This window comes from Micromys minutus (assembly GCF_963924665.1).
Source record: "Micromys minutus genome assembly, chromosome: 20".
Lineage (NCBI taxonomy): Eukaryota > Metazoa > Chordata > Mammalia > Rodentia > Muridae > Micromys > Micromys minutus.
The window spans coordinates 42,990,741-43,014,094 of NC_137955.1; the positions used below are offsets into that span (position 1 = coordinate 42,990,741).

Genomic DNA, 23,354 nt, shown 5'->3' on the forward strand with positions numbered 1-23,354 from the left:
GTTTCCTGCAAGAATTCACATACAGCACTCGTCTTATCATGCTCACACAGCACGTGATCCTTCACTGACTCCTTGGCTCTGTTTCTAACTAACACCCAAAGCCACTGATAGACAAGAGTCAGGACGGTCCACCCAGGCAGACAGTGGCTCTGGGGATATCGATTCACATCGCTCTCTACATGAGGATAGTGAGGATCCCTGTGCATCTGAAGCCACCTCTTCCCATATCATTACATTTCATCTTTTGAAGTTTTCTAAGTAGGTGGGGCAGATTATTTTATTTTTCATGAAACATCCAAAGCTTGGAAATGTCAAGGGAGAGGTCTGGCTTTAAGCTGATCAATCACAGCCTGGGCAGGACTTGCATATTTTGATGTTGACTTAAGGCGTCCCTGTTACATGGATGCAGCTGACAGCAGGAGTGTATTCTAATGACTGTCTACACATTTTTTAACTCTCTCTCTCTCTCTCTCTCTCTCTCTCTCTCTCTCTCTCTTTCATACACACACACACACACACACACACACACACACACACACACACACAGGGAGAGAGGTAGAGAGAGATGCACACAAAGAAAGGTGTGGAGGAAGGGATTTTGTACTTGCTAGCATCCAGGCCCACAGACTTGTCATCTATTATGAAATCCCAGTCCTCCTGAGAGACGGTTTCCTTTGAAAATCAATGTGGATTTAATGTAGAACGTATGCACATAAAGCTTCAGGGTTCCTTACCTGCATAGGTGGGTATGAGTGCTCAGGTGACCAATACTTACTGTCTTACGGTGAAGGGGGGGCTGTACTGGACTCAGCATACACCTGAAAATTAACATTCAGGCTAAAAAAAGCCTGAAGAGATTGCAGAGAAAAGGCACTGGAGTTTCTAAGTCATAAAACCATTTTAATGATTTCTCTCACAATTTTAAATACTTTTATATTTCATAGTAGCAGAAAGCCACGGATGATGGATAATTTAAAGTACTCTGCACACTTGATCATATAGGCTTTTAGCCCCACATCATCTGTGTCGGATTAACCATGTATGGTGTTTGGCCCATGGGAGCCAGAGTGCCTCTTTGAATATTTTATAGAATTGCCCCCTGTCCAGATTAAGACACCTGCTTATGACTCTGCGGTTTCATGGCACGCAGAATATACTCTACATCACTTGAAGAGCAAAGTCTCCTGAATGCTGCGTGGGAGCGCCTCTGAGGATGCTTTGCAGGAGTAAGGGAGGAGCACCTGCACTGTCTTGTATATTTCTGCTCAGCAGGCTCACTTACATCAGGAGGAAATCAGCATCGCAACTGCAAAGCCCTCTTTAAAAAGCAGGAGGAGAGAGGATTAATTTCTATCTTCCTGGATTTTCACTGGTATCCCTATCTGTGGTTATTGTGTTTAAATTTTAGCAGGATTGCAGTCACCCATTTTCTCCGCTACGGCTGTTCTTAGTCTGTTTATTAGTTTAGAGAGAGCTTATTGGCTCATGCATTAGTTTATTGGTTTAGATAAAGGAACACAGAGAACTGCTATTGTAAAAGCATGACCGCAGCTTGAAAACTTGATTTCCAACACATTTCGAATTTCCTTAGGTTGAAGGAACATTCACCACGCGAGTCTGCTGTCGCCAGTTTACAAACATTATTTTCAGTCACTGTTCTTCTACTTTCTTTATCCCTAGGGCTGGATGATGCTGAAACCTGCTTGTGTGTCTCCCAAAGTTTTTCTGGTGTAGAGTTCATTGTAGCACAGGCCTGCATGGCCTCTTCAAAAGGAGCCTGGCTATAGTCCACAAAGGATGCAGTGCCTTGTCTTAGGGTCCAACTTCTCTAGCCTTCTGAGGCGTTACCTGCTGAATTGCCCAATTAACAGAGACCAGACCTCAGGGTTGGACCAAGGTGTTCTATCCCCAACCTCTAACCAGAACTACCTGCTTCTTTCTATGCATCATTATCATTAACCCCTCTTTGCATATAGTGCAGTAACCAGAGGACCCTGGGAAGCTAGAGAGCAAAGGCAGGGAAGTAGGTAGCAGTTTTCTTTATCAGCTGGATAGAAGTAAGGATGGGAAATTCGCACAAAATGCAACTAAGAATATCTTTTCATTGAAAAGTTTGTTTTAAATAAATTATTTTAAATTCAATACCATACACCTGGTATCCCTCTCCTTGGGAGGAAGCAAATAGACATATATGATGGGAGTATAGCACGGAAGTGGGTTTTCTATAATTTCCCATTAACTAAAGAGAAGACAAAACTGAAGAAGGAAGATGAGAATAGGTTGGATTATCTCCCCTTTTCAAGGCACTATATTATATTATTCTTACCAGAACAATCTATTCTTTATAGAAAATGTATTTAGGAAATTCTGAAGAGGAATATAAACAATACAGTGCTCTTATGTCTGAACATTATATATATATATATATATATATATATATATATATATATATATATATGTATATATGTGTGTGTGTGTGTTTGTGTATGTGTATACACACACATATAGATATCTCACATATCTATCTATCCATCTATCTATCTATCTATCTATCTATCTATCTCTATTTATCTATCTATCATGTACTTTAAGCTCATTTAAACATAGAACACTTGTTTTGTTATCTATGTTATTAACTTAATAAAATATTGCAATATTTTTGGGACATAAAAATTGCAAGATGGTTTTTAATCAGTTTAGAGTATTTGTATCAGTACCATGTGATAATTTAAAAGGATATTTAAGGAATCCCACTAAAGAAAAGGATTGAAATAGTTTAAACTTTCCATAACATTATAGATGTGCCCATTGAATGTACCTTGTAGAAATGTGCAGTCTGTGTTTGTTACAGATGGGTATCCACCAACATCTGCCTCTTTAACTGCACTTACTGTGTTTCCTATACATTCACATGTAGAACTAGAAGTCATCTCTTAAACACCTACATAGAATATTAGAAGTATTAGGGGATGGGAGTATAGTTCAGCAACCTACATGTCTAACATGCCTGAGGCCCTGCATTCCATCACCAACACCAGAAATTGGAGATAGGGTTAGGTTTGGAGTGGCCATAATATATGGAAGTCGGCTTTAAAGTCTTGTTACTGTCTCAAGGAAGAGCTAAGAAATAGATGATAAGTTACACTAGGCTGAGATTTCTGCACGAGCCTTGGAGTCCAATGAGGGGAAGGAGATTTAAACTTCATCTGATGTGAAATGTGATGTGGCCTTAGATGACACGTTGGGGAGAAGAGGGTTTGACATGAGATATACTCCTAGTTATAATTTTCCTAGGAATTGGTATTCTTTACATACGTTGTGTTACCTGATACTACCATGGGTGATTTTACTAATGAGTGATAGAAAGTTTCTATTACTAACACTGGGAAGGATTTGGTTGCTGGGCAGAGAAACAGAGACAAGACAGAGACAGTGCAGACATACGGAACTAGAATCTGATATTTTGTGAAATGGGCCTTACACGTGTCAAGGAAGGCAGACAATACAGATTCTAAAGTCACACAGAGGAATGAGTAGCTGCCTTTTTTTGGTTGAAGAAAGGATTTCTTGTTTTGGCCTTCTTCAGACCTTACTTGAAGATGCCGATCGGTGCAGAAATAAGATGCAGACAGCGTCCACACTCATCAGCGGCTTGGCAGGTGAAAAGGAGCGATGGACGGAGCAAAGTAAAGAGTTTGCTGCACAAACTAAACGGCTCGTAGGTCTGTAAACTCTTTCATTAATGAGACAGTGTGTTGGCTGTGATGGAGTCCAAGGCTTTAGGCTTGAATCTCACAACACTTGCTTATTTCAAATTTGCATATGTGTGTTTGTGTGTCTACAAGAATTTGGGGGGGGTGACTGGTACACACTTGTCCTTATTTCATAGGTGAATGACCTACACACCTCTTATGAGTAGTTCACTTTCAAACACTTCTCAAAGCATGAGATATTGATCACAGACACTTTGATGAAGGCTCTGTCTTGTCTGGCTTATAAAGTGACATTTTTTGAGCTAGAGGTCATTCTTTTACAACAAAGTTATGGTGACCTGATGTTTAACTTCTGACAGGTCTTTCTTGATAGGATATTTAGACTCCGTTCAACAGTCAATCGAACTCATGTGTCAAGTCCTTTGCAGGCTGTGCCTACAGGTTGACTGTGGATTTTAGTTTAAAAGAATGGTTGTTGATTTATACTTCCTTTTCCATTCTAGTGAGTTAGGCAGTTACATAGATAGTCACAGAATACTTTAGGGGTGCTTGCTTTCTCCTTCAGGGGATGTACTTCTGGCAACAGCTTTTCTATCATATTCTGGTCCATTTAACCAAGAGTTTCGAGACTTGCTGTTGAATGATTGGGAGAAGGAAATGAAAGCCCGTAAAATCCCATTTGGGATTGATCTAAATCTTAATGAGATGCTGATTGATGCCCCCACTATCAGTGAGTGGAACCTACAAGGCCTTCCGAACGATGACCTGTCCATCCAGAATGGAATTATTGTCACAAAAGCATCACGCTATCCTTTGCTAATCGATCCTCAGACTCAAGGCAAGATCTGGATTAAGAATAAAGAAAGCCAAAATGAACTCCAGGTGATTTCTGTTTGAGTACATTAATAAACATCAAGTTATATTTTTATATAGAACCCCCTCATCTCCCTTCCCATGAAAAGACAGAAATATTTGAACAGTTTACATGTTTCATTTGGAATCCTAAATAAAGATGTAAACTTATATGTAATAAAATATTTTTCATAACCTTATTCTATGCATTTTTGGGCACACATACCACTACCATGTATTAGTGAGTCCAAGCTCATCGGTTAAGTTTAAAGCTTTCTTTGATAGTCAGACGAAGGAGAGCACTCTACATATGCAATGCTTCCATACAGACTTCTAGTTGTGGGAGGATGGTAGAGGGCAGGAAGAAGCAAAGATACCCCATACTACATGTTATATGTTACATGGCATGTGATTTGTCTATTAAAGGTAGAGTGGATACAGTTTTAATTTTCTACACCATATATCTCTTAGCATGGCTTCAAGCCCGGGATTTCTAAGTCCTTGTTTTTTTCCTGTGGTGGAGTGTTCAGAGGTCATGTGGTATTACTGCATATCACATCATGACCCTGTCTGTCCAAAGTAACCTGGCGATCCCATCCCGTGTTTAGGTCACATCTCTAAACCACAAGTACTTTAGAAACCACCTGGAGGACAGCCTTTCCCTTGGGAGGCCTTTGCTCATCGAAGATGTTGGGGAGGAATTAGATCCTGCTCTGGACAACGTTTTAGAAAAAAACTTCATTAAGACGGGATCGACTTTTAAGGTACATTGAACCCATTGATAGTAGTATGCAGGACAACTGTGCATTCTGGTAGGGGAGAGATAAGCTTTCAAGAGGCTGCAAGTGAAGCCAGCTTTAGGGAAATGGTTTTCTGCTGTTTGAGAGCAGAGGCTAAATGATTGACGGATTGGGATCCTGTCATGCTTGTCTGTTTTACTTCTGTAACAAAGAAACGGATTCTGTTTTCATCTCTGACTGTTGAAATCTTTTAAGACCCTTCGCATTCCACCTTCCTTCTGTCCAGAGAAGGGCATGTGTAAGAAATCCCTGGTACTAAGTTATATGCTGGTGAGAAATTCAAGCCACACACATCCACGTATGTTTAAACCCCCATCTTATCCCTATCCAGTGACTACTGTAAACCAGCACCCCTGAACTGCTTTCTCCTGCCATTTTTTGGGTCCTGCTTGTATGACTGCTCAAACCTCAGCATGTGGGTAGTAAGCTTTCTTAACATTCTCAACGGGTTACCTTTTCCTTAACTTCTGGGTTTACTCATGACACTTTTGACAGCGAATTCTGTATTCACTATGTGCTATGCTTAGAGCTCTTAGCTCCTCCTCTTTTTTTGTTATTTATTATTATTTTTCTTCACTTTATTTGTTTACATTTCAAATGATATTTCCCTTCCTGGTTGGTTGTCCCTCTACCATCTGCCCTATCCCATACCCCTCTCTCTTCCCTATGCGTCTTTGAGGGTGCTCCTCCACCCACTTACTCATTCCTACCTTACCCCTCTAGCATCCCCTACACTGGGGCATCAAGCCTTCTTCCCCTCCCACTGATGTCAGATAAGGTCATCCTCTGCTACATATATATCTGGAGTCCTGGCTCCCTCTATGTGTACTCTTTGGTTGGTGGTTTGGTCCCTGGGAGCTCTGGGTTAGTTGATCCAGTTGATATTATTCTTATGGGGTTGCAATCCCTTCAGCTCCTTTAATCCTTTAATCCTTCAGATACATAGGCTCAGTCTGATGGTTGGTTGTGAGTATCTGCATCTGTATTAATCAGGTACTGGTAGAACTTCTCAGGAAGCAGTTATACCAGGCTCCTGTCAGCAAGAGCTTCTTGACATCATCAATAGTGTGGGAGTTTGGTGTCTGCAGTTGGGATGGATCCTTAGGTGGGGAGATCTCTGGATGGCCTTTCCTTTAGTTTCTGTTCCATTTTTTGTTCCTGTATTTCCTTTGGACAGGAACATTTCTGGTTTAAAATTTTTGAGGAGTGGCCCCACCCCTCTACTGGGAGCCCTGTGGATCCAATTAGCTCCCCCTTTTTCTCTTTCCCTTCGCCATTCCTGTCCCCCTGCCTCTTGTCTCATAACCTAGTGTCTTGAAGCTCTGCAAGTACCTAATGGCAATTTCTTTTTATGTCTTAAAATACAAATTATATCCACTTAAGAATTGATCTAGGCAATGAAAAAGGCTCAGGTGTATCTCCCCTCTGTCTTTCTTTTTTATAAAAAAGGTGAAGGTTGGTGACAAGGAAGTAGATGTCATGGATGGCTTTAAACTTTACATCACTACCAAGCTGCCAAATCCAGCCTATACCCCAGAAATAAGTGCTCGGACCGCCATCATTGACTTCACTGTCACTGTGAAAGGCCTGGAGGATCAGTTACTGGGGAGAGTCATCCTCACGGAGAAGCAGGTGGGGAAACCAAGGCAGACTCCTGTTGCTGCACTGCACTGCATTTTGTTGATAAAAATAGTGTGGACATTATCATGGGACTGATTTCTCCTTTATCCCCGTGGCTTTCCTGTGTCCAGAGTCTTGGTTATAACACTGAAATTGCTTTAGGAGCCATTAATCTGGAATATGCAGTTCCCGTCAATTCTTTAGTGTTTTCTTTTGCCACGAAGAGGAAACTGTTTGCCAATTATCTACACATGTATTCCTCTATATATGTGTTGTGTTGTGATGTGTATAGAGTTCAAAGATAGACATTGCGTACTACTCAATGAGTACCCCACCTCTTTAAGTTAAAATTTTATCATCATTATTGTCATAATGGTGTTGGTATTGATATTATATATAAAATAACAATTATTACTTTATATGTGTTTTGCCTTCATGTGTATCTGTACCCCACATGCACCTTTGGTGCCTGTGGAGGCCTGAAGAGGGTACTGGGTCCTTTATAACTGGAGTTATAGGTAGTTGTACACTGCCATATGGGTGCTAGGAATTGGTCCTGGGTCCCCTACAAAAGCACTGAGCGCTGCTCTTAACTGCAAAGTCACCTTTCCTGTGCCATATATATATATATATATATATATATATATATATATATATATATATATATATATATATATATATATATATATATATATATATATATATATATATATATATATATAGATGTGACCTCTCACTAAACCAGAAGCTGATCGCTTCAGGTTTTCTGGTCAGCCTCAGCGATTTACCTGTCCTCAAGTGTGCCACGGCCCCTTGCCCCTGCTGCTACCTCCCTGTGCAGGGGTTACAGACATGTCGCAATGCCTGATGTTTGCCATGAATTCTTGGTCTCTAAGCTCAGGTCTCCAGACTTGAGTTGCAGACACAATCATCTCCCCAGCCAGATGTGTAGTATGTCTTCACAAAGTATGAGATGCCAGCAATGCAACTGCCATTACATTTGTTATTCTGTTCTTAGGCTGCTCTATTTTTATGAAGAGCTTATTGTGTTACGAATTCTGGTTACCTGCTGACCTTCAATTTGCTTGCTCACTTCCATTTCGTTATGATGTTTCTTAGCGTATAAGATGTAAACTTTGTGCTTAGACCACACACGACCTTCAGAGTTTTTATTTATTGGCTTTTTATTTACCTGAGCTTTGAACACATACATGCCTCTGTGCATGTATATGTGTTCATGCATATAGATCCCCACAGAATCAGAAGAGGGTGTCAGATCTCCTATAAACCAAATTGCAGGCAGTTGTTATGAGCCTGGGTCCTCTGCAAGAGTGGCCCACTCTCAGCTACTGAGCCATCTCTCTAGTTCTTGATTCCCTGTTATCTGAAAGAGATCTACTTGTGCCCAGCGGGTCTTGTGTAAACCTTTAGAAGTTTGGTGGGTGAGCTGGGATAATGGAAGGTCCTCTGCTGTCAGGCATTTTGACCTGTGCTTGCCCCAGTACATGCATGATAGAAGCGTAGAATCGACTTCTGCAAGTTGTTCAATGACCTCCACACGTGTGCATGGCACAAACACTCTCCCCACAATTAAATAAATGCAGAACAAAATCAAGAAGAACTCATGTTGCCTCTGGCATCCAGTCTTCTGGGTTGATCACTGGTGCTGTGACAAGTACTCTGATGGAAAGAAGTGAGGGAAGAGAGGTTTCCTCTCAGCTGAGAATTCTAGGGAATTTTTTAGGGACGACAAAGCATGTATCCAGGGCAGGAATCTGAAGGCAAGCCTGCCTGTGATTGCACGCAACATTGTGGCCAAAGGGCTCACTTCACAGCCAACACATACAGAAGGAACCATACTGTTTGCTGGTTTATAAGCCAGCTAATACTCAGCTACATTTTGTATACTGTTCAGGATTACCTGCGTAGGATTGGTACTACCCACAGTGGGTTGTGCCCTCCCAAATCAATTAGCAATCAAGACAGTTCCTCATAGTTTTTCCTGTGGGCCAGTCTTGATCGAGGTAATTCTTTGACTAAGGCTGTCTTCTCAGATGGCTCTAAGCTGTGTTTAGGTGACGGTTAAAGCTAGCCATGACAGCCACTGACTTAATGGAGCTCAGGACTCATAACTCAGTGTCTGCTCCCTTTGCTACTACTATATTTCTAGATAGCTAGCTTAGTGCTCACTGGAAAAAATGACCAATAATTTATAAACTTCCCTTTTCTTAGTCAGCACTTCCCCTGGGGAATGTGTGCAGCTTAAGCAATGAGATATAGAGGGTTTTAATGAGACCACTACCATGGTGAGGCTGAAGTTGCTATCGACTTTCTCATGGGCTCGATAGCAATGAGGTTATTTTGCTTTATGGCCCCTTCTGTGCTGACCTAAAGATTTATTAGGTTAAGACCATGGGCAGATTCTTCGAATCTGTTCCTCCTACTGTCTCTATGCTTTCTGCATGCTGTATTAGGCTTGTTCTTTTGAGGTCTACCACTGGAAGGGAAAGGAAATATCTGGCTCTTTCTCCTTCTCTCTTCCCTCCATATCCTCCATGTTTCTAGTTGTAATATATGAGTAATACTCATGAACTCAGATCTTGTTTGAAGAGTTTTAAAACTAGTTTTATAAGTTCATATGCGTGATTGACCTCATTGTGGCAAGAACCAGCATAAATTCTGGTGGAGTTGCTGTTGAGTGAATAATAGCCTTCACTATGTACCTGTTACTTTCTAGGTATGAATTAAAGCATACGGAGGTAATTTGAGAGACGCAGTGTGATATAGATAACTAGGTATATATCTTTATGATGTTAACTGTAGCATCCCTTCTGTCTTTTTACATTCCTTCCTGTATGTGCTCCAGATGAAGACTTCAGTGCACTTACCCCTAGGAGCTCAGAGGCCATATGATGTGCAATTTGTACATTTTGATATCTCATAATTTATTATCATTTTATTTCCTAGCATACCCATAAAGCATGGGACTTCAGGAAAACTACTGTTGGAAAGCAGTGTAATAGCATCCCGTAAATGCCATTTGCTTATACTAATTTCTACATTTCCTGAAATTTGAAATTCTGGTGTAGTGAATAAATGAATTAAAGTAACATCTAGGGAGACTTCAAATGCCACACAACAGATGGCAGCTATGGTGGGAAGAGGGAGTTTTGCTTGAGTGGCTACAGCTTAGCAAATTTAAAACTGGTGGATGTGTACAAGTTCTGAACCATTGCTTTGCTCTAAGATGAATTTCTTTTCTATACTGACCTGGTAACTGGCTCATTGGGCTTCAGACATGAGCTTCAGAATTTGGGGGCCCAACAAAACTGCTCAACCTGTAAGGACTCATGGCTAGAACATGAAGTGGAGTGAGTGGTTTTTGATGTTTGCTTTTATGCAGTTTTGTTAGTTATTTTTGATTTTGTGTATGGTGGAGAAGGAATGTTTGTGCTTGTATTCCTGGCACTGAGATTAGATTTCCTGCTTCCCTTTCCATTTCTGTTTGCTCGTTAGGAGCACAGCACCTGTTCACTTGTTCCATAATATTAAGAACCTGATCACTGCATAGTGTAGACTTGTAGTATAGCTGCAGAAAGTCATACTCAGACCCAAGAAAGACCACCAAGTGATTTTGCTGCTGAACTCACATTCAAGATTATGCTTCTCAAGATTGTAATGATGTAGAATCATACACTGTTACATTTATTCATGATTGTTGATTGATTGGCATTTATTTAGAAAGCATTTCAAGTAAACTCAAGAATGCACTTTTTTTTTTTCAAATTGTAAGGAGTACTTACTGATGGTACTTTCCATTTCTGATTAATTTCTTTAACTTTGAAGTTATCACATAAGTATTTCTCTTTTGTGCACAACTTCCCTTAAAATTAGTATATTTTTTTCTGCTGTTCTTTCTCCTCCGAGCTTCACACTTCTGTAGCCTGCTCAGTGCCAATTGCATTGCTTTCTTCTTCTCTCTGAGCTTCTAAGGAAAGACTCACCATCAACAGTAATCACCCAAAGCTTTGCTCACCTCCTCAACTGTGAGATTTATATCTCAGAGGAGATAGAAAACTATGCCATATATTATATAATAAATACAATTAATATATTATATAGAACCACATCTTTGAGAATTCTATAAAGTGTATTTTGATCAATTTCTTCTCTTAACTTGTTCCAGATCCACCCCCACCCCAAAATTTGTGCTTTCTCTCTTTTTAAAATTTAATAACTCACAGATTCAGCTGTGCTTTCCGTGTACTCCTGGATGCTGGGCTATCTGCTGGGCATGATAACTACATCCTTAAGGAAAACTGACCCTTTCTTCCCCAGAAGCCATCAAATCCCATATAGATTCTCCAGTAGGATTGGAGTTTCATGAAATACCCTCTCACTCCATGCTATAATGTGAATTTGGACTGGCTTGATCTTGTCCAGATCTTAGGCTAGCAACTACACCTTCTGTGAGTTCATGAGTCCAAGTGTCATACCATGTCCAGAAGTCACTGTCTTACTTTAGACCCTGCCCTTCTGGGTCTTATAATGTTTCTGCCTATTCTTTTATAATGGTACCTGAATATATCTATATCTTTCTATATATCTATATATCTATTATCTATATCTATATCATCTCTATCTCTATCTCTATATAGTTTAAGTGTCACAGGCTGGCTTCAAAGTCACTGTGTAACTGAGGAAAACTTGACCTTTGGATCCCTTGCCTCACCTCCTGAGTGCTGGAATTATAATGTTCACCCGCACCTGTTTTTTTTTTTTTTTTTTTTTTTTTTTTTTTTTTTTTTTTTTGCTGATGTGGATGTTTGGCTCAGGACTTTATGCATTTTAGGCAAACATGTTACTCATTGAACCATCCCAGTCCCAGCAACATATTTATTTCTGAGAGAAAGGTACATTTTCAGGCCATCAGGTATTTGCAATTTGAAAGAAAATTAATTTTGTATGTTTTTCAGAAAGATTCGTGCCTTCTAGTCCAGGCTAACCTTGAACCTGTAATTTTCCTGCTTCAGCGTCCTAAGTCCTGGGATTACAGGCATGTACTATCACAGTGGACTGTTTCTTAGTTTATACCTGTGGTGAGAGTTTAAGTGACTGATCATAGAGAGCTGTCATTCAGAGAAGAGAGAATTATTTCAATCTACAAGCGAGAGACAATCTCACGGAAACAGTGGAACTCTTTCAAAGAAGCTGAAAGAAATAAATTCATGTATGAAAGAAATAATGATTATAACAAGGAATGACCTCAAAATAGGTTCACTTATGATGAAAATATATTGATGGAAATTTACAGGAACTGGAGAAAGAACGGACTCATCTCCTGGAGGATGTAACCGTAAACAAAAGGAGGATGAAGGAGCTGGAAAACAATCTGCTGTGTCGTCTGACATGCACCCAAGGGTCCCTGGTGGAAGATGAGAGTCTCATCGTGGTGCTGAGCAACACTAAGAAGACAGCTGAGGAGGTGACACAGAAGCTGCAAATTTCTGCAGAGACAGAAATTCAAATCAACTCAGCCCGGGAGGAGTACCGACCCGGTGAGTCCGGTCATGGAAGACAAGTGCCACAAGGAAATAGAGTCAGGCTGAACCAAGAGCAGCCAATGAAAGCAGGGACATTCACAATGTATAATGCATTTTACATTATATGACATTATATGCAATTACCATGCAATGGGGGGGGGGGGTTGGCCAATCAAATTTTCTATTTCTCTTCAGAAGTTTAATAGATCAGAAATAGAAAAAAATATGTAATGGGGTAAACTTTAGGTTCTATCTGTGGTAGTCGAGAAATGCTTTAAGATGCTCATGAGTTTGTTTCAAAATGAGAGATTGAAATAGTGCTATGAATAGTAAATCCCGGGACATTACCATTATGGACGTTGCATTAATCCCATACCACGCAGCAGCAATATGCCGTGTTTAACTGGAAGCTGGTTTTCAAGTACTCATCTTTAGCTGCCCATTTAACAAACAGGTTTTCATTGGTGACCCAAGATGTGTCAAATAAATATTCAATTGGCTATTTTTTGGCAATTTCTCTGGAAAAAGAGTTGAAGCTATGCCATGGTGTGATGGACCGTCAGTGGCATCATCTTTGTGATGTCTCGTATCGGAAGCTTAAGGTGAATGTTAGGCTTGTCTTTAATGAGCTTCAGGGTAAGATTCTGTGTGACCAACTGGAGCCTTTGCTGAGTGTTAAAAAAAAAAAAAACCTTTAAAATTTCCTTTCTTTCCAAACCATACTTATGTTTCCCTCTGGTAAACTATGAAAAACTTATAAATGAAGATTAAATAACAAACACTCCTCCCACTTAGCAGTTACTGATAAGGCAAAAAACAAAGCTGTTTTGAGTAATAAATTGGGGTGATGTGTTTGCTCTGCTCATTTATCTTTGATTCTTGTGCCACACGCTCTTTGCCTTTCAGTTGCTACACGGGGCAGCATCCTCTACTTCCTCATCACGGAGATGCGCTTGGTCAATGAGATGTATCAGACTTCGCTCCGCCAGTTCCTGGGCTTGTTTGACCTTTCCTTAGCCAGGTACACCTGTCCCCGGGAAGTCGAGCTGAGTTCTTTATCTGTGGATGAGGATGATATTAGAATTTCCCCTTTGCTTGTCAGTAAGAGTGTTTTCCTTTCTGAAGTCTGAGATGAGTGTAATTATGAACGGATTAACCAATCATTCAGATGTGTCATCATTTGCCCGGAGGAGGTTATGCCGGCCGTTCAACCATCGATTTGATTCTTTTGGATTCATGTGTTCATCTAAATGGGAAACTTCTCCAAAACATTGTTGTGAATAATGACGGCCTGTGGGTAAAATTGATTTAGAGAACAGCGAGGCGTTTTGTTATGTTGCTTCATGCTGAGAGGATTCTTGTTAGTTTAGATTTAGGAGCCCTCTCTTGATGCGTTGAAGTAAAAATTCCTCCTCCAAAGTTACTTATTCTCCAGCAGAGATGCTGTTTTCACAGACAGGTGAAAAGGGCAGGGGGAGAAGCGTGTCTTAAACGGTCTCTTCCCCAGGTCTGTCAAGAGTCCAATAACGAGCAAGAGGATTGCTAATATCATTGAGCACATGACCTATGAGGTTTTCAAGTACGCTGCCCGAGGCCTGTACGAGGAGCACAAACTCCTGTTCACCTTGTTGCTCACCCTAAAGATCGACATCCAGAGGAACCTCGTCAAACACGAGGAGTTTCTCACTCTCATTAAAGGTCAGCAGCAGGCTCTGCACACATTGCAGACGCTGTGGATGCTCTTCTTGGGACTTTTGTCTTGTCACTTCCGTTGTAGTAGTTCCTTTGCATTTCAGTTATTCACTTGCACAAGACCGTTCATCTGATCACTTAGTGAACAACAGCTGTTCTTCGGAAATGTAGTGTTGTCTCAGGGCATGGAACAGACGTTTTGTTGAACCAAACCACTTGCCAGAGTACCTGAGGTTTGTGTGTGTGTGTGTGTGTGTGTGTGTGTGTGTGTGTGTGTGTGTGTGTGGTGGGGGGGAATAATGAAACAAAATATGTCCTATGTGGGAAGCTAGCAAGCACTTTAGAAAAGTGTGTGGGGGGTGTGTGAGTGCTGTACTCTTTTTGTGCTATGACAGAGTTCCCTGATCTCTTGCCCTTCCAACCAACAAAATAAATCTCAAGGGAGAAAGGGCTCATTTGGCACACAATTTGAGATGCAATCCATCACGGTAGAAAATTAGGGCTGTAAGTTCAGCGAATCAGTCATATCACATCCCCAGGCAGAAAGCAGGAGGCACAGGAGGCCTGCACTCAGTCACCTGTTCGGTTTTATTCCATCCAGGGCCTACACCCCAGGCACAGTGCCCCACTCCATCCTCAGTGTCTGTCTGCCCACCTCTCTTAACCTAAACAACACAGTCTTTCAAAAGCACGTTCAGAGGTTAAATCTCTCCCTGCATGGGTGTGTCTGTGAGTCTGTCTATTACGTGACTCCACATCCTGATAAATTAACAATTAACACCAACTTTGTGGGAGCATGGATAGGTATTGAGTATGAGCTACGTCTATAGGGTAAAGCTTTAAATTGTGTATATAATCAACTCTCTAGTCCAGTAGATCTGAATTAGTGACTGACACCTGATTCAAGATTTGAAATAGCAAGGAAACGTTTACCGAAGGAGTGTGAAGGAAGCAAGGCGACAGAAGAGCTTCCAGTGGGATGAGGGGAGTGTGATGGAGACGAAACAAAGTTGGTTACATTGATTATTGTATGTTTATTGAAGCATTGATCACAGGTAGACCTTTGGCTCACTAGCATATACAACTGAATAGCAAGTTAGAAGACACAGACCTGTAGTCAAATATTCTTTAAATGGTATGTATGTGTTGTACATTGAAATAGGTTTCAGGAAGTTTTATTTTTTCTTTTTGTGCTTGGAATTGAACTTAGTATCTCATAACTATAAACAACTACTCTAGTGCCATTGAGCTATTTTCCCAGATAACATAAAAATCCTTATATATAAGTATGTCATATGCTTCCATCTTATGTATTCTCTTATCCCCATCTCACTCCCTCACTGCCAGTCCTCTTCATTTTCTCAGCTTCACTTCTACTTTCTTAACATACGTGTGTACATGATTTTATATGTCTACATACATGTCTGTGATTGACAAAGAAGGTAAAATGTGATGTTTGTCTGAATCTGATTTCTTTCACTAACATGATCTCTAGTTGTATCAAGTTTCTTGCAACCAACATAATTTTATTTTAATGGCTAAAAAACCCCATTGTGAGTAATGTGTGTGTGTGTGTGTGTGTGTGTGTGTGTGTGTGTTGATCTTCATTTATTAAAGGGCTCCTAGATTAGTTCATAATTGGGTTGTTATGAATAGAGCTACAATACATCGTGAAAGTATTTATGTGAGGTGGTAACTTAGATGCCTCCAGTCATATGTCCAAGAATGTAATAGCTGAGATATACAGTAATTTGATTTTTTTCTTTTTTAGTAAACCGGATCCCATTTTTCACCGTAGTTGGAGTGATTTGTAGTCTGACTGGCGATGTCTGAATGAATCCTTGCCAGTTCTTGTCATTATTCGTTTTCTTAATGGCAGCTCATCTGACTGTGATAATTGAGTCTTAATAGTTCAAATTCATATTTCCCTGACAGCTAAGGAGGTTGAACACTTTTCATTTGCTTATTGGTCATTTGTTTGTGCTCTTGATCTTGATCTTGTCCTGCTGCTGCTGCTGCTGCTGCTTCCTGTTCTTTTTCAGAACTCTTTATATCATCCCATTCACTGATTGTTTATTTTATTTTGGTATTTAGATTTTGAGTTCTTTCTATAATCTAGATATTAATTGTCCGATGAATAGCTTGCACAGATTTCTCTTTTAATCTGTGTTTTTTTTTTTTTTTTCTTCTGGCTTGATTAGTGTGCAATGGGCATATTTAGAAACATGCTATCTTTTCCCTGAATTTTTCTTTTTATTTTCTGAACTATTGTAGTTCTTACAATCTTTCATTCCCTCTTCTACAATGATGCCAGAGGCTTTGGAGGACAGGGTGTGTTACGAATACTGCACTTAACAATGAACATTCTGTTTCGCTGTCTCTTATTTTCTGCCTATTGGCTAGCTTTGGGTCTGATCTTCAGGCCAGTCTTGTTTGTACTGTAACTCCCAGGGTTCATGGCTACGTGAGATCAAGGATTACTTTTCTCTCCCAGTAGAACATTTCAGTTCTATATAAGATAGCCAGAGGGATGATGCTTCAAGGTGAGTACCGGCTTGGTTTCTCCATGTTCTGAGTGAAGGAACTCAAACCTAGAAACCTAGGCAGAATTAAAATGAGGTAGGTAAAGGCAGAAGAAGGATTATGGGGATGGATAAGTAACAATAAATAATTTTCAAACATTAATTGGAAACCTACTAATACAGAAGCTCTCTGAAATATATACACATGCATATATGTAAATATTGTGTCTCTATGTGGTGAAAGTGGTGGTTTAGATGAGAAGGGCCCTTACTCCATCCTCAGTTGGTGTAATTAGGGAGGATTAGGAGGTATGGGGATAGATAGGCTCAGAGGTTTTAAAAACCTTGCTTCATTCTCTCTCTCTCTCTCTCTCTCTCTCTCTCTCTCTCTCTCTCTCTCTCTCTGTCTCTCTGTCTCTGTCTCTGTCTCTGTCTCTCTCTTTCTCTCTCCCCCACCCCCCAATTGCTGTGTCTTAAGGCATGAGCTTTCTGCTCTTCCTTTGTTCTACGATCATATACTCCAACACTCTGAAACCATAAGCCAAATCAAACTCTGTCCCAATTAGGGTTTCTGTTGCTGTCCACCCCGGCCACCACAACTCTTTTAAAGGAAAGTGTGTAACTGTGCTGGCTTACAGTTTCAGAGGTATGCTGTATTTATCATCATGGTAGGAAGCATGGCAATGTTCAGGCAGACATGGTGCTGGAGGAGGAGCTGAGAGTTCATTCCACAGGGGGCAGAAAGAGACTGTGTGTCATACTGGGTGGGGCTTGAGCATAGGAAACCTCGAAGCCCACCCCCACAGTGACACCCTTCCTCCAACAAGATCATATTGACTCTCACAATGCCACATCTCCTAATAGTGCCACCCCTTACGGATCAAGTGTCCAAACACAGAAGTCTATGGAAGCCATTCCTATTCTAACCACAGGAAACTCCTTCATAAGTTACCCTGATAATGGTGTTTGATCACAGCAATAGAAAAGTAACTAAGACACTGTATAATGGGCAACAGTGCCACCATTAGAGTTCATAGTCTAACAAATAAAATTCCAGTGTCGGAAATGGGTTACTTTTCTTGGAGTTGTCAGCCAGTAAGGTCCATTGGTACCTCACATCAGAGTCCATTGCCAATGCTCTCCGGAACTTGATGGTACGAACCTATTGCTGACAGCACTGCATACTGAAGTCACAGAACACTGTCTGTATGATTCAGGAATCTGATGGGGGTGGAGGAGAGGCAGCGGGAGAATGGAGGTACTCCTGGGATGGCAGGCTGCTCAGGGCAGGTTGCCAAATTTTTAAACATTTTAATTGTAGAGATTTTACATTTTTGGTTAGAGTTAATTTTTTTTATTAGATACTCTGTATTTACATTTGAGATCTTATCCCTCCCCCTACCCCCAAGCCTGCTCCCACCCCCCCATTTGCCTCCACAAAAGTGAACTCCCCTCTCAATCATGCTCTCCACCCCATTGCCATGGTATTCCCCTACATTGGGAAAATGTGCCCTCCCTGGACCAAAAGCCTCTTCTCACATTGTTGCCAGACACTGCTATCTTCAGCTACGTATGCAACTGGATCAATAGGTCTCTCAATGTGCGCACAAAGGTCGGTGTTTTACTCCATGAGAGTTTTGGAGGGTTTGGTTGGTTAATAATGTTCTTCCCATGAGGTGTCAACCCCGTTCAGCTCTTTAGGTCCTTTCCTTAGCACCTCATTGGGCTCCCTGAGTTCAGTCCGATGGTTAGCTGCAAGCATGCTCAGCTGTATCTGTATGACTCTAGCATAGTTCCTGAGGAGGCAACTCTATCTGGTTCCTGCCAGTAAGTACTTCTTGGGACCAGCTATAGTACTTGGATTTGGTGACTGCATATGTGGTAGATCTCCAGGTGAGGCAGCTTCTGAGTGATCTTTTCATCAATCCCTGTTCCTCTATTTGACCTTGCATTTCCTTCCGTGAGTGTTTTGTTCTCCCTTCTAATAAGGACTGAGGCATCCCCATTTTGGTCTTTCTTCTTTTTGAGCTTCATAATGTCTGTTTATAATGTATTTCTTTTCCCCCTTTTCCCAATACTTTAAGGTCTTTGATATATTTTAATCTTAAAGCAGATATCATTCTTGATAGAAAAGCAAAGGATCACTTTCATTTGCTTTGATGATGTAATTTTTTTATTGTGTGCACCTTAGTTAGGGTTACTATTGCTGTGACGAAACACCACAACAAAAAGTCACTTGGAGAGAAAAGGCTTATTTGGCTGATACTGTTACATCACTGTTCAGCGTCAAAGAAATGCTAACAGGGCAGAAACGTGGGCAGGAGCTTATGTAGAGGCCACAGAAAAATTGTGCTTACTGGTTTGTTTCCCATGGCTTTCTCAATCTTTCTTAAAGAAGCTAGGACTACCAGACCAGGAATAACCGCACAAAATTGACTGAGACCTCATATATCAATCACTAATTACGAAGATTCTCTATAGTCTTGCAATACAGCTTGATTTTATAGATGGGGTTTCTGAATTGACACAAAACTAGCCAGCACAGCAGAGCAGAGCACAGCACAGCATAACACAGGACAGCACAAAATATCACACACAAATATGTTTTCCAGTATCATATCTTCCTTCTCCAACTTCTCCCATATAAGCCACCATTAGTTCATCCTCCCAAGTGTAGGGCTATGTATGTGGATCGTCTATTACAGAATATGTTCAAGGTAAGCAAGCTGACTCTCCTCCCAGCCATCAATGGCCTATGGATGGACATAGAAATAAATTTTACTTTCAGTACATTTATAGCCATCGTTAGATTCTCTAAATCATAAAAGTTTCTTTTGCAGTAGGTAAGAGACTAAACTTAGAGTTTTTTCAACAAGGATGTGGTAGACTCTTACCAGACACTGTCTCTACTGATATCTTTATCTTAGAGTTCCCCAAATCAAGAGCTGTGACAAACTAATTTCTGTAATTTTCAAGGAGACTTTGACCCAGCAAAGTTATGCTATTAGAGCAGCACAAATAGCCTGGATATAATACTCACTATTGGTCTTTATTCATCTCTAAGATGACTTAGCTTTTGTGATGTTCTATTTTTTTTTAACTGTTGAATTTTATGGTAGAATGAAATAACTGGTACATTTTAATTACAAACATCTTTTGTTTAAAAAGAAAGTATTAGGATAAAAGTTGAAATTTACATTTTCCTCCAAGGGGAAAAGCATCAAGGACTGAAGACAAAAATGTAATCCTGGATCATCTGAGAATTTATTGTGGATTTTTTTTCCTTCTCAGCTGTTTATTAGAGAATCTATTTAATCTGCAGTCATGTTATTAAAATCATTTTTCTCTCGACATACAATCATTATTTGTGCTTAATTGAACATGTTTGGAGCAGGCAAGGTAGTCACAGCATAGTTGCCCTCAACTAAACATTGAGCAGTTCTTCAGTCTACAAGGCTCACTCATTCATTCCCAAGAATAGGCTTTTGTTACCTCACTGCCAAGTACCTTGTTTTCCTCATTTTGCTGGAAAATGGGCAGTTGTCATGGAAATTGGTGAGGCATCTATTGCTATTATCATTAGGTCTTTAGCTTCTCCCTGGCATTACAACAAGCAGTTCTCACTTTATGAGCTAATATTTCCATTCAAATAGCTTCAAGGCCCCATTTACCGTATTATAGTTGCACTAAGATCGATCTGGCAAAGGGATACAGTTTAATAGTACATGGTGTCTAGATTGAGTGGAGTATGGCTCAATAAATATCTCAAGCATTATTTGCTGATACTCTCTCTGCTCTGTAAAACAAAGAATTTTAATGTAACCTTGGGCTTTTCCACTCACATTCCACTTTCCAAATAATGACTTAGAGGCTTATTTATTTATAAGTAAATGCCCAGGTCATAAGCTCTGACTTGTTCCCTGGCTAGCTCATAACTTATATAACCTATTTAAATTCTTCTGTGTCTGCTATAAGGCTAAGTACCTCTCCTCAGTTTCACATGTCTGATTTCCTCAGAGTCCAGGGCAAATCTCCAGCTCTTGGCTTTCCAGAGTTCTTGCCTCGCTACCAGAACTCACACCTTCTACTTCCTGTCCTTTGACAATAGGCCATTAGCTTTATACTGACAGGTGATGCTTCCTCACAGTACACTAGATATTATCCCTCCATTTAAAAATAGCCAAAATGGGTTGGTTTTCCTCTTATGAACATTTCCCTGAAATGCTTTAATGGATGTTCTTTATTAGACAACATCTTTTATTATTTGAAAGATTCCCTAATACTTTCTTTGACATAAATTATGATTTTTTACCTGCTGATAGTTTTTGAAGTGGTAGCAGGTATTATTTATTGTTTGTTGTAAAACATTGTGTGTGTTCATAACAGTTTTTCCACAAAAGACAGGAGTTAGTACCAAATGGAAATTTTGTTGTTGTTAGATTATCCAATAAGACATAGCCCCTAGAATAGGGTCAAAATTGTGATAATTTGTTTATAGAAGAGAATCTTTCAAATAGACCTAGTATTTATCTGTAGACAAACTATATATTTAAAGGTAGCTTATACCAGTAAAAGGCCATTCTTAGTACTGAGAAGGGCTGTTCTGCGACCTATCACTTCTTCAGTCTTACCTGGATTATATACTTACAGCACTACATTTAGGCTACATTGTTACATTTTAGAATTTGGAAGGTTCCAGGTAGATAAGATAGCTGGACCTGAATGTTGGCCAAATTAATTAGGTTGGGATCCAGCATGGACTTATTTCCAAAGCTATGATGCTAATATTTGATTGATTTTATTTCTATAATCATTTTTTCACTTACTTAGGTTTGAAGCATGTTACTCACTATCATTTCTACCTCTGAATTTAATACATGTCAAGGGAGTAAAGTCATTGAAACTAAGCCACTTCAAATAGAAATAGTGTTAATTAAATTATTTTAAAATAATGGAAAAAAAAGCTAGCAACCTTTTATGTTTAATTTTATAGGTGGTGCCTCATTGGATCTTAAAGCATGTCCCCCTAAACCATCAAAATGGATCCTAGACATGACTTGGTTGAATTTGGTGGAACTTAGCAAACTTAAACAGTTTTCAGACATCCTCGACCAGGTAACGTGTCCTCTGAGTATACTTAAGCTACTGTCATGGTGAGCAGCCTTCAGACCCATCGCTACAGTGTTTGTGGGAGAGAGATGCCTCACACACTGTCAGTCTTAGAAGGTACTGAATGCCCTTAATACTTGGTCTTCCTGCAGTTTAGCCACAGTTTGAAAGCGACAGCTTTCCATTCGAGGCCAGTTACTCAGAAAGAAGTGTGTCCGAGAAGTTCAGTAGGAATCATTTCTGCCTAAATGTCACTACCATCAATGAAGGTCTGCATACGGGTCTGCATACAGGAAGGTCTATACACAGGAAGACTGACAGCTCCAATTACAATAACTATGTGCATTCATGATTATACACGTGGGCTCTCTTTGGATATTAAACAGAAATGTCAGTAGCCTTTCCTACTCAATTTCTTGTTTCTTGTCTCACTCTTTGCTCTTCCTCTGCTGTTACTCCTGGTTTCATTTTGGTTAATTCTCAGGTCTGAAACTCATGCTAACATTATGTCTTCATCTATAGATTTAAGTTTTCTTTAAACAATTTAGTTGCCCATGATCTATGTATGTACTGGAGCCATAGAAGTAGAATATAGGACAAGTTTGGAAGAAGGTTTTTTTTTTTTTTCAATGTATGGTGGCCTTAGAGAAATGAGATTAACAGCATAATGTCCCCCCTCTAGGGGGGGGATTGAAGTGGATATGGATGATTGTTCTGACCAGGAAGTGTCTTGAGATGGGTTTTTAACTTCTACCATTCACGTTCACCAGATACATACATTCTGTGTTTTACCTTGGCTCATAACTGGTATTATTGGTTATTACTAACCAGCAATTTGTGTATAATCAATTGTTTTGTGTAAAATAACTAATTTTCATTGTCACTGGTGTACTCCAGTGCTCTATCTAGTAATCCTGGTTTACTCTGGTCAGAGATAGCTGCCTATTGAAGAGTGTGTCAATGTCTCAAATCCTGCCCCATCATACAACAGAATATTTCATACATCATGAAATGGATTCATTTTTATTCTTATATAATTTCTTCTAAATACAAACTCAGGAAATTCCTTCTGTGATTAAACTAGGGGGTAGCCTTGTGGCTTTCATCCAATGGATTATCAGAAGATATAAGATTCTGACAATTTATAGGTATGATTTGTTTGTTTGAAGCTTTTGAGGTTCTTGTCTCTGTGAGACTGGTGTCCTCTTGGTATCTAAACTCCAGAGGGTGACACTCTATTTGCTTTGCCAGTTGCTTACAAGGAGCAGGTCTCTGATCATCTATGTGATGATGATATTAAATTTCAGATTGCTTTGGATCGATAGATTATTGATTCCAAACCTGTTTGTTCAATAACAAATATGTATGAAGTGTCTTCCTTTGTGTCAAGAGTGGTCCTAGAAAATGAAGAAACATGAGTGAATGGTGCCTGATTATAAGAGGATTTTTATGGAGCAATTAAGAGTTCTGCAAGACAATGAAAATGAGACTCCATTGATTTTT

The 23,354-nt window shown here is 39.9% G+C and overlaps 1 protein-coding gene across 1 annotated transcript in view; it reads left to right on the forward strand.

Moving 5' to 3' along the window:
• DNAH5 (dynein axonemal heavy chain 5) overlaps window positions 1-23,354 on the forward strand; it is a gene marked incomplete at both ends in the record, with an annotated part of 235,306 nt that overhangs the window by 182,775 nt on the left and 29,177 nt on the right. Inside the window, 8 exons of the mRNA XM_080933639.1 lie at window positions 3,587-3,722; window positions 4,279-4,595; window positions 5,174-5,329; window positions 6,815-6,997; window positions 12,300-12,543; window positions 13,435-13,549; window positions 14,036-14,226; window positions 21,736-21,857. Coding sequence (XP_080789765.1) covers window positions 3,587-3,722; window positions 4,279-4,595; window positions 5,174-5,329; window positions 6,815-6,997; window positions 12,300-12,543; window positions 13,435-13,549; window positions 14,036-14,226; window positions 21,736-21,857 — 1,464 coding nt within the window. The remainder of the gene's footprint in view (window positions 1-3,586; window positions 3,723-4,278; window positions 4,596-5,173; window positions 5,330-6,814; window positions 6,998-12,299; window positions 12,544-13,434; window positions 13,550-14,035; window positions 14,227-21,735; window positions 21,858-23,354) is intronic.